The 16446-nt window shown below is 39.1% G+C and overlaps 1 protein-coding gene across 5 annotated transcripts in view; it reads right to left on the reverse strand.

Annotated features, from left to right (window-relative positions):
• LOC124146932 (DNA-binding protein RFX6-like) overlaps window positions 1-16446 on the reverse strand; it is a 110846-nt gene that overhangs the window by 30459 nt on the left and 63941 nt on the right. For all 5 annotated transcript variants that reach the window (XM_048386222.1, XM_048386220.1, XM_048386219.1 and 2 more), the window contains exons 6-9: window positions 15911-15938; window positions 6112-6219; window positions 2308-2385; window positions 59-172 (exon numbers count right to left, since the gene is read on the reverse strand). In XM_048386222.1, coding sequence (XP_048242179.1) covers window positions 59-172; window positions 2308-2385; window positions 6112-6219; window positions 15911-15938 — 328 coding nt within the window. The remainder of the gene's footprint in view (window positions 1-58; window positions 173-2307; window positions 2386-6111; window positions 6220-15910; window positions 15939-16446) is intronic.

The following is a 16446-nucleotide window of genomic DNA, read 5'->3' on the forward strand; positions in this document are numbered from 1 at the left end:
TGGTTGTTTGAATAAAAGTGTCTATTCATTTCTCATCTCGTACATGACAAGGACTGACCTTGTACAAAATGGAGTCACACACACAGATGATGTCAATGATGACGGGGTTCTCCACCAGGGGGAGTAGGTGTTCCGGAAGTCCCTGCCAGAAGTGCAACAGGAAGTTCTGAATCTGGAAACAAGAGGGCGCAGGATGAAGAATCAAAGGATGCTCGGATCAAATAAAATAAAATTTCAAATCATTCGCAATTATCTATGAGAGTTTCAAACAACATTTTTGTCTCATCACCATGGTTACCATTCCAATGTTTTACCTACTTAATAGTTCTTATGGTTTTTTATAATATTATACAAATCGAAATCGATATTTGCATCATCTGGTTGAAAATAAATATGTAATATTGTGGTAAACGTTTTTTTGTATATTTATGAATTACAAAAATAAAAGAAAATATGCACGTTGTGTTTATAATTGCACTGTGGCGCTTTGCCCACTAATATTTATATTTACTGTATGTTCTACTCCTTGCCTCCAAAACTACCCTTCTGTTTCTATTATATAACGCCAAACAAAATGTTAATTCTCTTGTTCACACAATACATCACAAATAAAAACGCATATGTAAATACATACTAAAATATATATCAAACAACATTTATATCGATCTTATAGTATGCCAGATAATAATAGTCATATACAATTTATTTACTAATTAATCATAGCCAGTGGGATGATATGTACATAGGTCCTCGATATTATTCATTTTCTCTGAGCGCATATTGCCTGCAGAACAACGCCAAATAGCAAAAGATAGCGTCGGGTATGGAAAATTGGACGCCGCCCACACCAAATACGGTCAAAATGGATAATTTATTACTATTTGGCTAGAACACGAGTACAGACGAGATTAGAACAGGGATGTGGGGGACGCTTGGTCCCATAGTTTCTCAATTAATCAACCCCAGTGTGCTAGAGGTCGTGTGATGCTATCTTTTCTGATAATAAATGGCGTCTGAAACGAACCTGGATTAATATCCGACGATTTGGTTGTTTGCCGACTTGAGCAGCATGTAATTATTAAGAATCATTACAGTCCGGGGGCAGATGCTGGTGTCAACGGTAGTTGCATGGAACATAGTATCATTGGACGAAACTATACCCGCAGGTAACGTTGAGAAGTGGTAGTGTTGGTTGCATATTACTGATGTATCCATTTATGTGTAGAGAAATATAAAGAATGGTGGACTGAAAGAAATATACATTTTCTATCAAAGAAAAACAACATTTGCCCACATCGATTATGGGCACTAAAAATATAACATTTCGTCAGCTTAGGGGAAGTAGTCATTGATGGAGTTGTTTATGATGTATTTACTTCGATCTCTATAAGGTTAGGCTTCGGTTGTTTCTGACGCAGCGGCCAATGGGTCCCGCTTGGCATACATTAACCAGGGAAATGATTGTAAAGCATGGTTTAAGGGATGTGTAAAGATGCATATATCATCATCATCATCATCATCTATTATTATTGTTATTATTAGTATTATTATTTACAGATTAAAATAGAAAATGCAGCAAAGAGGGTTTGGGTTATCTTGGCACAGTCAGGCTGGTTAGGCTCATCATCAGCCATCAGCTCAGGGTCCTTTTCCCCTGTACACCCAGTCAAGACAGCGAATGGGACTTCTCCCAGGAAGCGCTGTCTAGTCGAAACCACCCAGAACTTTTCGGAGAATATGACGACTCCCCAACACTGCAGCCTTCTGCATTGCCCAGATTGTCAGAAGGGCTGTATTCCTGGTAGCAAACCCGGGTACTCTCCTAATGTCAATCAACAGATTGGGAGGTACCAAACCTAAAGCACCGAGAATAATGGGGAGTCGGACAACTTGGTACTTGGGATGCAAGCGTGACATTTCGAAAGCGAGGTCCGCATATTTGCCATGTTTTTCCTAAATTTTGTCAATCACATTAGTGTCAAAGGGACGGAAATTATTATTATTATTATTATTATGATGATGATGATTATTATCATCATACAATGGCTTATTGTCTCTAAAAGGAGTTTGAAGTGTCCAGAAAAACTATGCTTGTGCTATTATTTAATCAGTTACTATTTAAGAAGTTCACAGTTACATTTTTAATAGCTTTTACTATTTGCATCATTGAATTTTTCGAATCGGTCAAGAGTAGAACGGTTGGAATGTTTACTGTGTTATTTCCTTTCTTCCTGTGGCCCTTCACCCTTTTCGACCGGATCCGTAAATCGCTAAAAAAAACCTAAGAATTCTTTGTATAAGTCTTACCTCTTCAAAGTTTGAGTTTATTGCCGTGTCTAGGATGCATTGACAGTGGGTTTTATACATCATTATGAACGTCTCCACCTGCAAATACAAGAACAGCATGATGAATCATGGGTCACATATGTTTTGTCCAAAGCGGCACTTAGATACATACCAGATATATCAACCAGATATATGGCGGATATTTAATTACAGGGCATGTAAAGAACCGACTCTTGGCCCGACAAACAAGTGATTGAAGACACTCAGTTCACACAACAATGCACTCCATAAAGGCACACACACACTCCAAGTCACCTCACCCGATCCTTATATCAATTCTAAGAAATAACGCGGGAATGTCACTGTATTAGTATGATTAATGCATATTAATACAGAAATTTAGATTTTGACATGAATTGTTAATTGCGCAGAATTATTCAGGTCAGATCCCCACAGTGAAACCATCACAAATTATACCTTTAAATCCCTCAGTAAGTGAGATGGGTTTAACGCCGCTTTGAACAGTATTGCAGATATATCACGGCGTGTCAGCTTAATGTGGGAGGGAAGGCCGGAGGTCTTACACGTTTACAACTTTCGTGAAACCCACGAGAACGAGTATGGTGCTGACAAACCTAGAAACATAATCGGGGCTAATCTGGATTCGAACATAGATTTCATAGGTTTCTGGAATGCCCAAGGAACGCAACTCTGCACAGCGAATTGCGGCGCCTTTAGACGACTGGTCTGTCCGTGCACCTAACTCTTATGGAGAACTGGATGACACATAACGTCATGATATCTGGTTGATTCACCACTCTCATCAGATCTACAGTTGTGACGCGATGAAGTGTGTACAGTGTATCTACACAAATCCCTCCGCTATCGATTGAACATCGAGGCAACATGACAAGGCAGGATCGCGAATCTATGTGGATGGACACGCAACCCTGTGCACGCGCTCCGTGCCTAGCCGCTTCTTTTCTTATCAACGTCCACATCAAAGGGACGTCGACAGTCTTACCACGTTGCCTAGGGTACGCGCCACTCTCTGTCGGACCCTAGAGAATGTGGTTGAAGCTGCCAAATCCCTACTTAAATCGCGTGCTTAAATTTCATGGGGGAAAACTGCCATCAATGTCACGCTTCTCTCGATTCCATCTTAGGGACCTGGAGGCGAAAGACCACTTCCAAACAAATGAGACTATAACGAATAGAGGAAATTATCTAAGGGAGTTTCTCACACTGCTCAACGGTCAACATGTTAAAGAATGGGTTGAGGAGATTCCGACACATGTGAATATGCTGGACCATGTGTCTTTCTATAATTATCATTGACTCCGCTACCGAACAAGTGTTACCCCTTGAAAACAGCACCAAACTCGGGAAACTTAGCCTCTAACGCTAATTACATGAACATAATTTATCATTTTAGCAGTTTATCATTGTCCTAATTATGGAAAGACGGGTTCCATATTTCATAATTGACACAAATAATAGCGTCCAGGACAAGACTGGATTTGGGGGACACTGATTTCACAATATGTATGTTTCAGTATTGAGGAAAAGGGATAACAGCTACAGGCAGGAAACTGAAAAGAAAGATATTCTCCTGCAACTGAAACTGATCCCTTGAGGAGAAAAAGCTGATTTGTAAAGTAAATATTCCCTAGGTTGTATAAATGTTCCCCTGCAAAGAAAATGTTCAATTGGAATCAAGAATGTTCCCGTGTTAGTAACATTGTTAACCCGTAGAGCACATTAGTTTGGTTTCAAACAAAATTCCAACTCCGTAGGCGCACATGGTCGCCTAAAACTGTTTCCCTTGGTAGGATTATGTTCATCTTCCCGAGGCAAGGGAGTTAACTGACTATATAAGTCCAGTTTCCATCGTTGTCGAACTAGGCTGGAATTATGGCAGTTGACTATCTGTTATTGTAAAGAAGTTTTGCAATAATTCTCAGAGGACAACAGTGAGCAGTAGACTACCATGTTTAAAGCATTTGTTATTCACATACATGCATGTTTCGGCAGATACAATGTTTCCCAGTGAGTTAAGCAAGACCATGTCACAAAATATCCCAACCACTCAGCAGTATATCACCATATTCCCACCCCGCCCTTCTCAGATCACCCCCTCCCCCCCTCCACACACACACCCGCTTCTCCATCCCCTTGTTCCGGACAGACCACGGCCCCGAGGAAATTACAAGCCAAATAAATCTCCTATTCATCCAGCTCCCCCTCGAAAACAGCCTGCCCATTGGGCTTCGTCTAAATAACGCGTGTTTGCCGAGGCTTTGAAGGTGCTCTCGGCATCTCAGACTCGGAATAAGTCGGGATTTTAGAACAATTAATAACCACACGGCGACATTTGGTTTATCAATGTTACAATAAATGAGAATAGAACCATGCGCAATGAAGGCGGTGACGTGACTAGCGGTTGGGCAAGACAGACATAAATTTACTACTTCTTGAAATTTTAATGGATTGTGCGGTGAGGCCTGTTATCTCGCATATCATTTAGTTATTAATTTTCCTACAGTTATGTTCGCAGTCTCTTTAATCATTACAAATGGAATTAATATCCCAGGTTGATTTCTGTGTGAGTCTGTGAATGAGTGATGGCAGCACTAGACACAGTGTATGAAGATTAATGCTCGACTCTTACGGCCATTTGAACACAAAAGTGCTTTATATTCGTTATTTGTGCATCGCCTGTTTGGTAAATGACTGTGTCAGGTGTTATTGTATAACATAAGGATAGGTACGGGGTTCTTGTTCCTGGCCGTGTGTTCAATTATTGTAATTAAGCACTGTGTGATGCTTTATAAAGCCAGGAACATTATAAATGAAAGACCTAATTTTTTCTCAAGAGCGAGTGAGTTGGGTTTAACGCCGCTTTTAACAGTACTCCAGTTATATCACGGCGTGTCAGCTTAATGTAGGAGGAAAGCCCGAAGTGATGCAGGTCTCACACGTTTACCACTTCGGTGAAACCCACGAGCACGGGTATGGTGCCGACAAACCTAGAAACATCATCGGGGCGAACCGGGATTCGAACCCACAATCATAGGTTTCTGGTGTGCCCAAGGGACGCAACTCTGCACAGCGAATCGTGGCGCCTTAGACGACTGGGCAACCCGTACCCCCCTTTTTTTCACAAGAAGAACAAGAGTAAGTGATTATTGTTTATCACCACATCAACAATCTTGCAGCTATTCGCGGCGAAGAAGTACAAGAAAATGATAAGCGCCTATTATAATAACAATAACATCAACAATAACATATATTGTGAAATGTTTGCATGGAAAAATGTATGCATGCTTGACATGATATGGTAAAAAGAATGTATGTTGTTTGTTTGTTGTTTAACGCCGCACTCAGCAATATTCCAGCTGTATGACGGGAGCCTGTAAATACTCGTGTCTGGACCAGACAGTCCAGTGATTGACATCATGAGCATCGATCTACGCAATTGGGATACGATGACATGCACAACCAAGTCAGCGAGCCTGACAACCCCATGCCGTTTGTCGCCTCTTACGACAAGAATGGGTTGTTGAAGACCAATTCTAACTTGGATCTTCACGGGATGCAATTGATTCGTTAGTGAAAGTTGATATATTGTATTAATTTGGATTTCAAAACTGCGCATCTTTAAAACTAGTCAAGGTGTATATTGTATGAATATTCTGCTTTCATAACAACATATGTTTTCTTTAAAATGTTACAAAGTGAATGAACAAAGTATTCAAGTTACATTTTTATATTTGAAAGAAATCTACAAATCTGAAATTGAATGATGATGTATTAGTTTTTTACCTTCTCCCGCGGTATAGAGAGGGGGAGGATGAGGAAACGAGCGTTGGGGAAGTCTGGCAGGAGAGTTCCGGTCTTTGAACTCAATGAATACTTCCGGGTGAAGCCGCCCTGGAATATATATTTAAAATAGTGAGTGCCTGGCAAGTAGTGTCGCCGCCTTGAGCATCATTACGGTTACATCACGGCGTGTCGGCTTGATGAGGGAGGAACACCCGAGGCGAGGCAGACTGAAGACGTGTACCACGAAGGTGAACCAACAATCACGGGTATACGGTGCTGACAAACCAAGTGTCATATACACTGCCGGGCAAAAGGAAGTATACACTTGAAATTTGAATTTTACCAAAACATCACAAACGTTATCAATTACGCTTAAAACAGTCGCCGTAACACTGCAAACGTAAGATCCCAAACACAACTATAATACCCACATCAAATACCATCGAATAACCATTTCTTGCTTGTTTCATTCCTAGCCACCATTTAACATGGGTGTGTACTTTCTTTTGCCCGGCAGTTTATAATTAGGAAGGGGTTCGAAACTTCGATAATCGAATTCTGGCTCGACGAAGGGACTGAACTCCACGGCATGGCTAAATAGATCACTCGGTCACCTGTCAAATATTAATATTAATAAACATGTATTCACATTTCCATTTGCATAAGCATAGCCTTTCCTGCAACAATTTTGGGAATATACACAGCTGATTTCCCGAACTTCGTTCAGAACCTCTACAATGTGACTTTTACAAGTTAACAAGTTATTTACTTCTGTAAATGTTATTGACAGACAAACATCATACGCCGTGTGTTGTTTAGTTAAACGAATGAATTAACCAATCAGGCTGGTTTTATGAGGTTCACTTGTACTGGTGTTGTATGGGGTCAAATGAAAAAAAGAAAATGTTTGGTAATTGTCAACTCACAAAAAGGCGATATACTACACAAGATGATAATACATCACTGATAGTTATTTGTTCCTAAACACACACATGTGCAGTCAAACGCCGGCTGGCGACGCCCACAATTTAACGAATCCATTTTGTGGTGTAAAATCCCTTTGTACGAATCTTCAATAATAATCCGTTAAGCCGGGTTTCCGTAATAACGAGGTATCATTAATCAGGAGGTTTCATCAGCAAATCTTAATGTTGGTTTAACAGTTAAAACATAGCTCTGGTTTACGTATAAAATATACAGTTTCATTTATAGGAACTGTGGAAAAGAAAAACCACATATAGGATACATGCGCCATTGAATACTGAAACACAGTACCCACATCTTGTCTCTGTGAACAAACACACGCTCCACGCTACAACAAAGAAAGAAGCAGGATAAGGGACCTCTGTGACCTACTAGAAATGTCAAATTTTAAAGGGTGCAGAAAACTTTGCAATATTGGTATGAAAATTATCAGATATGTTCTTATGACTGACATCGGGATTTGTTTATTTCTGTCACTTAAAAGGTTTGGACTTTTGACTTCAGAGTTGATCAAATACACAAGTAGGACTGAAATGAGTGATTTTTTAAACTTCAAATGACAATCTATATTTTAGAAAGTATGACTGAAATGAGAGATGTTATAAACTTCAAATGACAATCTATATTTGAGAAAGTATGACTGAAATGAGAGATGTTATAAACTTCAAATGACAATCTATATTTGAGAAAGTATGACTGAATTTGGGACAAAGACTTGATCATGTTCAGATATTAGAAAAACGATTCCTGATTTTTTCCCTAAAATCAGCCTTTTTGACACAATTTATCCTATGTATTCAGTGTTTTCTATTATGTCCAAAACATTCAATTGTGTAAATAAACAAAATCGAAATCCCATTCATATGAACACATCTGAAACAATTCCAAAGGCTTTGTTCAGTTATTAAATTATGCAGATCCTGTGGGTAAAAAAGGGCCATTATCCTACCTCATCTTTTCCAGATAAGATAAAACATAGATTGAAAATATATATATAATCATAAGGTGGGCGGTTTTTTTCCAATTCACACAGGTATTCTTCACCATAGAAGCCAGAAAATGTTATAAGAAATCAAGGGATACCGCAATGCAGCCATATACTTGCGATGTTTAATTTGTAAAATTTGTCTCCATTAACCATTACGAGCATCTTCTATGTTCTTTACCTATCTTTGATCTACAGGTAACTTTGTTGAGACCATGGTGGATATCGCCACGGGTGAAAAATGACCTCTTTCAAGCAAGTTAATGGTTTAATAGAAGCGCTAATGTGTTGCCTCTAGTCCGTAGGTATGTACATGGCAGTTGGCAAAGCAAATAATTACAGACAATGTTTGGTCGCTAATATCAAAATGAAGTCATTATCTAATCTCGTTAGGGATTAGCCTCAACTTCTACATCTTTATGTTGACAAATTCTAGAAAAGCTGAGCAAACGCTCTTCAGGTGGGTTTAAAATTCCTCATCCTGAAACTCAGATGATGTGAGTTGGTATTTGACTTCAGTGGACGACGGTAGATCAACATCGCCATCAACACCGAAATGAAGGAAGAAGGAATTAACGTTTGACTGGACCAACACATCACAACCTATGTGTTTAATGCAGGGGTTTATTTGTAGGAGCTATATGCACACACCAAATTAAACCAAACATACCTGTTTTCATGGTCTTATTTTATATTGTCAGTTTTAAGCAGTTTAAACTACCCTCCTCGTCTTCAAGATTGAGAGAGGAAAAGCGAATATGGGCTCGATAAACTTTTTGAAGACTAAATTTGATGTTTGACGCATCAGTGACATAAACAATGTTAGATCCATTTCCGTACTTTGACTTGTAACACATGTCCTATGCTTTTATAGATGAACAATTGACTTGCCTTTGCGTGTTTTTGTGATGGATGCCACAGTGCAGGATACGCTCAACTTTTAGCGAACACCTGGTATCATCACTTTAGTGATTCATAAACACATGCTCATGACATAGTCGGAATCGTAAAGTCGATTTTAACAGAGATTTCTTATGAATATTGAAAGAGTTTTGTCGCTTTTAATTTTTGAATAGGTAAACAATTTTAAAATGTCAATATCACTTTATGCATGTCTGTTCTTGTGTTATTTACAAGGTTGTGATATGTCTGGTTTCCCCAACTGAAAGTCTGAAAGGTAAAAAACATTTCAAGAGTGATTTCGCGTCGACGCCAGGCTGCATAAACACCACTAAGATATTCCGGCCTGTCTTGATAAGTGGCTTGTGTACATAGAAGAGATAAAAATCTGTGAGTTCATATCATCCAAATCATTATAATCATTTTTACCAGTTAACAGTAAACAACAGTACACAAGATGCTCACGGGTACTATGTACATGTACGTGTGCCTTTTGTATACGTATTGCTTCAGTTATGCATGCGATGATATGCATGGGTTATGTATGAGATGATTATTATGGATAGTGTAGTAAATAACTGCTTATTTTTCAAGGTACATACATCATACCAGCATTTGGATATTATCGATATATTTAAGAGTTAATATTGAAAATAGAGATATATATGTAACACACAGAGGAATGTGGTTTAAGACTGAATCGAAAATTAGAATGAAGTGTTTTCTTGTGCGAAATTCAATTTTTCTGCAAGTTACAGCTTTTACAGTTTTCAGTTTTGTGTTAAAAAATAAAGTCCCAGTCATTATATATTTTTCATTTTCAGAATTCTACCAAAAAATGTATATAGAGATGTTCAATAGTTGTTACATATATAAAACTAATTAATAACATTTAAAAAGTTTGATTGTAAAATGCCTCCGACATGTCATACGATCAATGAAAATCCTGGGATATTATAGTGATAGAGTTCAGAATCGCAATGTATTTCCGTCAGGGCATATGGTAAGTAAAACAGTGGAATAATCATGGTCATGTCATAATCACATAGACAGGGGAAGTTATGCCTACTTATAGAATATGTTAAGGATGTATCGGATATTTTGATAAATAAGTTTATTATCTACATAATAAAATTCAAACTATGAAAAGTACACCAACACCAACATTGCGCAAGAAGATAATTCTGTCAGACTTTTATATATTCCTTAACCGATTTGGGAGTAATTATTTCCTAACATTTTCACACAAACGTAAATTTGTGGAGTTTTCTTACATACATTTCATTTCATTTTTATATTATTATTATTATCATTATTATTATTATTATAACTTCTCCTACTACAAAATATGAATTAATTCATGAAGTAATTTCATCAGTGGGACGTTGTCACAGGATGTCAGAGGCTATTCTACTGCACAGCTTTATAGCGGTTGTAACGTTCCCGACTCGCAGTCATCAAATCACGTTCCTGGGTTGTCGGCGACTCCACCGTCAGTTATCACAGAAGAAAGTGATGCTGGATGACAAATGACCCCTTTACCCGAAATTGATCTCTGCTCCTTGCAGCCTCCGTTTAAAGTAACCGCTTATCTTGTCTCTACACCACTACACTCAGCGCCCATACAACACTAATTAAGCCTGGCGTTTAGGGAGGATTAAAAGGATTTCACTACTTTGTTAGACAAATCTGCTGGTTGATTAAACAGCTATACCTAGTCGTATCTGACTAGTACACGGGGAGTGGTAGAGAAAGGTTTCGGTTATACAAAGATTAAGATGTCGGACAAAGTTTAGATAACATTCAATCGTCAATATATGAGACGAGACGAAAATCATACGTATACCAATGACAGGCGTCAGTTACATGGACCAAATACTTGATTACTTCTTTTATTACAAATGATTGACATTAAGCAGTGAATGGTGTGGTACATTTCACCGTTAATCGAAATTAAACGTGAAGACTAAATTGCTGAATGGGGATATCTAAAACACAATGAACACAAACTTGACGACCGTATTTGGACAACAAAAGTAATGTATTTTAAAGAAAATATAAGCATTGAAGTATGGCTATGTATTTTAATGACTGACTAACAGCATTTTTTTAATTAAGATATAAACATAAATATACCACTGGCGAAAACTGTCTGTGACACACACTCTCCCCCAACCTTCACGCCCAAACCCCTTCCAACACACACACACACACACACACACACACACACACACACACACACACACACACACACACACACACACACACACACACACACACACACACACACACACACAGACACACAGACACACACAGAGACACACACACACAGACACACACACACACACACACACACACACACACACACACACACACACACACACACACACACCTTTCCCTGGGTGTGCAAACAAAAACTTAGACGTGTCAGTTTAGCGAAAGAAAAGTTTTGAAGCTAATAATTTAACTGCGCCCCCTTCAGACATATCTAATCCTTTACACGACGACGGATCGTTTGGCTCGTACCAAGTAATGTTACCACGCGAAAGGATAATTATATATAAAATGATGAAAACTGCACCTTTCAGAATTTTGGCTACGTAACCTCACAATTGTATTGACATCTATACTGCTACACTGAAACGGAAAACTAACAGCGAATTGCAATTGACGACGATCAAGAAAATGAACCCTTAGCATCGTGAGCCTGGACTTCTAATAGACAATCAAAAGATTTCAAGAGTATAGAATTTGAGACAGAAAGGTTCATTTGTAAAGTTATAATAAAACAAACTAATATTTTTTTCTCAGAGCCTTATTTTTTCAAATAACCACGTTGCCAAGCTCATCCCCTTAATTCTACATCAGACAGACACTTCCTCAAATGAAGTTACTGTCGGCTAGTGAAGTTATAAGTAAACACTTTGACATTCACAAAACTATTATTTAAACCGAATTTTTCTTCCGGATAAAACCACTTCTTAAACATTATTGACCGCCCCTAAATAACTCGGCCACACAGCTTGTTTAAATGTCTAGCAGAATGATAAGAAAGATTTAAAAAAACCTTTCATGGCCTGACTGGGTTTATTTTGAGATCACGCGGTCACTATCATCCCGATGTAGAGAATAGCGGAACTGTAGTGATGACGTCACCGTAAGCTGTTACGAATAACACCACATATCTATCACTTTATCAACTAGTCTTATCGTCATAGCCATTGAGTCTGATCCCTAAACCCTGGTGGTTCTCCAACGCGACTTATCTGGTAACGGTTTAAAACACTAACCACACCGGCATCATGGGTCTCAAGCATGTCACCACAAAGTTGACTTTAACTTTCAAAATGTTAAATGTACTAATCTCGAGATTTGTCGCGAGATTTAGCGTTACTTCAGATCCTAATCCGGGTAATGTACATCAGAGAAAGATGAGGATGTCACTATCAGTAAGTGTGACCTCCAACCTCTGGTGCTAAGCCTGAAGCTGTTATATTACAGATATCTGGAATTTAAGGATGCTGTAAATTTAAAACGTCAACGCCCGAGAATAATCGCTAACATGATATGTGCTTATTGCTAAAGAAATAAATTATCCCGAGTTTCAATTTGCAAAATAAGGGTGTAATCTTCACGTCTGACAAGACACGGATCAATTGACAGTGCCAGCAATTTGAAAGATATAAGCAACACAACCTTTTGTTCGTCAATTTTTGTTTTGTTTAAATTTTAATGTCGATCCATCTAACAGTAAATGATTAACTGTTTTACATAACACCCATGAAATAAGGTCTCAATTCATAAAAGACACTAATTACATCTATGAGAATTTGGCTTTCACTTAGTGTGCGTTCATTCGAATAGCGAGTGAGTGAGTATAGTTTTACGCCGCTTTTAGAAATATTCCTGCAATATCACGACGGGGGACACCAGAAATGGGCTTCACACATTGTACCCATATCGGGAATCGAACCCGGGTCTTCGGCGTGACGAGCGAACGCTTTAACCACAAGGTTACCCGACCGCCCCTCATTGTAATATGTATAAACGTGTATTAACGTCGGAGCCTGTGTTAGCGTTCCAACAAATTAAACGAGTGTATGCATGCTCAGTTGCTCTACAGTGAAGCCGCACGTCCTGTATACGTTACATTAACAATTATATCGATTTATTGCGCCAAAATAAAACGTTCGGTTTAGCTCATTGGGGCGTATTTGGGATTCGAACTCATAATTAGCGGAATTTGGCGCACACGATTTCATAGACCACTCGACCAGGCGCGATCATATTGTATATCCGACACCGTCATTTGAGTGGTATAGCATAATAACGTACCACGACCAATAATGCTGATGTGTCTGAATACCGCAACAACGACATTTGGTTCTTTACTGTGTGCTGTTGTTGATGACGAATAATAAACAAATGATATTATTCAAGTACAATGTTTGTATGTTTGTTGTATAACGTCACACTCTGCAATATTCCAGCAATATATAGCCCAGTGGTTAAAGCGTTCGCTCGTCAGGCCAAATACCCGGGTTCGATTCCCCTCGTGGGTACAATGTGTGAATCCAATTTCAGGTGTTCCCCGCCGTGATTTTGCTGGAATATTGCTAAATGCGGCGTAAAACCATACTCATTCGATCACCAGTGCCTCAGTCTGAACTGAAAAGGCATTGGTTGGTCAGGCGTGACTTCGCTGCTTACTTCCAGTGACAACAGTTTGTCTTGTCCAGACGCCATAATTAACAGACTGGTGCTGACTGCTTAAAACGTCAACGCCAGACAATCACCAGTCTCGATTATCCCCAAACCGATTCTATTGGGCGCAAAAGGCAAACTTGCTGTTGAGACTGCGCGACCACCGAACGCTTCAAACACTAATTTACTCAACCGCCCCGAAAAAGCAATAAACGGACACCAGATTTTGTTAAGTCATGAAATCTTTATTAACTTACTGAAGCCCATCGTGAAACACCTCGCACTTGCCACCTGCACCTGGGTATAGCAATACTACGTCTGATTTGACGGTCACAAAAAGAGGACAGTTAAGTTGATAATGGTTTAACAAAGCATGTTAAATCATCTCAGCTTATCGTTAAAAAAGTGCACCTTGTTAAGTGAAATGTTGAACCCCCCAGAGAACAAATCTGCCACGACCCAGGAAAAATGTTTGAGGGGGTGATATACAGCTTTACAGCAGGGCGGGGTCAGTGAGGGGATGAAGGGTAGTAAATCTCATCGGCAATGGTTCATATTCAACTTGACTTATGATCTGTACTTGGTGTATGCTTGCTGTCACGCGGTGCAATGCATTTGTAGTGTTGTTGTAAAATGTACATATATATATAGAGAGAGAAACTTAATAGTACGATAAAATCCATTTTGAATCTCTCGTATGTTCAAATAACGGTATTTTGAGTGAAATGAGTTCGGTCTAACGTTACTTTTAACAGTACTACCGTTACATCACGGTGCATCAGAGAGGCTGCGATGCCGATCGTCTACGTTTCTTACAACGATAGTAAAATCAACGAGCACAACTATGGTGCTGACAAACCAAGGATGAAACTGAGGCAAATCTAGGATTCGAACACTTTATCATCGCATCTTGAAAGGCCCAAGTGCCGCAACTCTGAACAGCGAATTTTAACGCCTTCGATACCTGAGCCCCATGTTCGGTCACTTATAGACTCCTGTAGTTAATTCTGGTGAAGACATCTGGTTAAAGCCTCCACTCGTTACGTCAAAGCCCAAATTGAGTAAGATTTAAAAAATAAAGGCATCTCTCTCTTGGTGTCCCCCGGATGTTGATAAAAGCGCTGACAGAAATCTTTTAAGTATTCTGTGAGGTGAGATCACATAGTTTAAATGACAAACTGTAATAATGGCCCTTTTAACAAATGAGATTATTTTAAAGGAATTATTATGAAAGTTTATCATATATATATTTGCTCATATCAACGCTTAGGGGTTCGGGGCATATAAACACACTAAATGTATGTACCAAGCTGATTTTCTTTGTAGAAGATGATAAAGACCACAGATTCGCTGATAGATTTGCTCTTAAATTTCACAAAGATAAGCTTTTACTTATTTTTAGCCACATTTATGTATTAGACACTCGCTCGCTCCCTAACTCACTTACTCACTCCTGGCTGCATTCCGAAGATTCTAGTCCATCCTTGCGGTTATTTATAAAATCAATTCTGCATTCGCACACCTTCCTATTGTTAGGCTGAAGGTTGCCACTTCCCGGTGACTTTTTTTACAAACTTCGTGCCCATTGCGTAACGGATATGCTACTAGATGTAAAACAGGTTTATGGATTTTTGTACTATTTTAACAGGTTTAAAGGAAGTTACACCTCTACAAACATCCTCCGAAACTAATTTGCAAAATGTCTGACAGCTCCGCCTGTCAGCAACTTCCGGTACAGACAGCCTCTGAGCCCAACGCGAGACAATACTAGCATCGCGAAGTCCCGCGGAAGTTGGTCGGCGGATAGCGAGAAGTGGCAGGAATGTTCGCCATGCTTGTCATTTCGTGTCTAGCCCATGTTCTTGAGTTTGAAGATAAAACCGTAATCAATGTTTTAGTTTTCCCAAGCCAAAGACGGATAGCCAAAGAATGAGGCTACTTAGTGTGTGGGTTAGAGGCCGTTACGGCGGTCAACATGGCGCTTTAGGGATAGATAAATCCTTTGTTCATCCTCCTCAATGGTTTCGTTCCCTTTGACGGCTTGTGTCGGACAAAGGACGGCGATAAGACATATTTCAAAAATTACAAAAATGTCGATATTGATTGACCGTTACGCTGTTTCATGTCGTCTGATAACAAATATCAAAATATGCAAAGAACGCTGATCTGATGCGTTATGACAAAACAGGATATATATTTTGATAAAATAGAGTTGTAATGACTCACCTCGTTCTTTAACTTGCATCCTGAGAACCTAGAAAAAAAATAAACACAACTTATCATTTGCACCATTTGTATAACTAAATTATTAGCTCGTCTAGGTGTATATTGAACAGTATTTCAGTTGTATGCTTGCACCCACGAGAATATGTATGCTGCTTACTTACCAAGAGTCGTGATGGGGACGTATCTGGGTTTGATATGAAATCCAGATTACAAAGAACGTGCACAGTAACATACATTTCTGCAGTTCATGTACCAGATATATGACTTAAATCCATTTCATGCAAGTATCTTTTCCATTTTACTTGTTTCGACTACATAATTCCTTTCGAGCTATTACTTGAACTAATTAACACCTACATCATATCCTTGGTTTAGTGGTAGAGCGTCCGCCCGGAGAGCGGAAGGTCCGGGGTTCGATCCTCGGCCGCGTCATACCAAAAGACGTTAAAAGATGGTACTTGTTGTTACCCTGTCTGGCGCTCGGCATTAAGGGGCTAAAACAAGGACTGGTTGGCTCGGAGTCAGTATACTGTGTC

This window comes from Haliotis rufescens, unplaced genomic scaffold (genome assembly GCF_023055435.1).
Source record: "Haliotis rufescens isolate VD_foot unplaced genomic scaffold, xgHalRufe1.0.p SCAF_6, whole genome shotgun sequence".
Classification (NCBI taxonomy): Eukaryota; Metazoa; Mollusca; class Gastropoda; order Lepetellida; family Haliotidae; genus Haliotis; species Haliotis rufescens.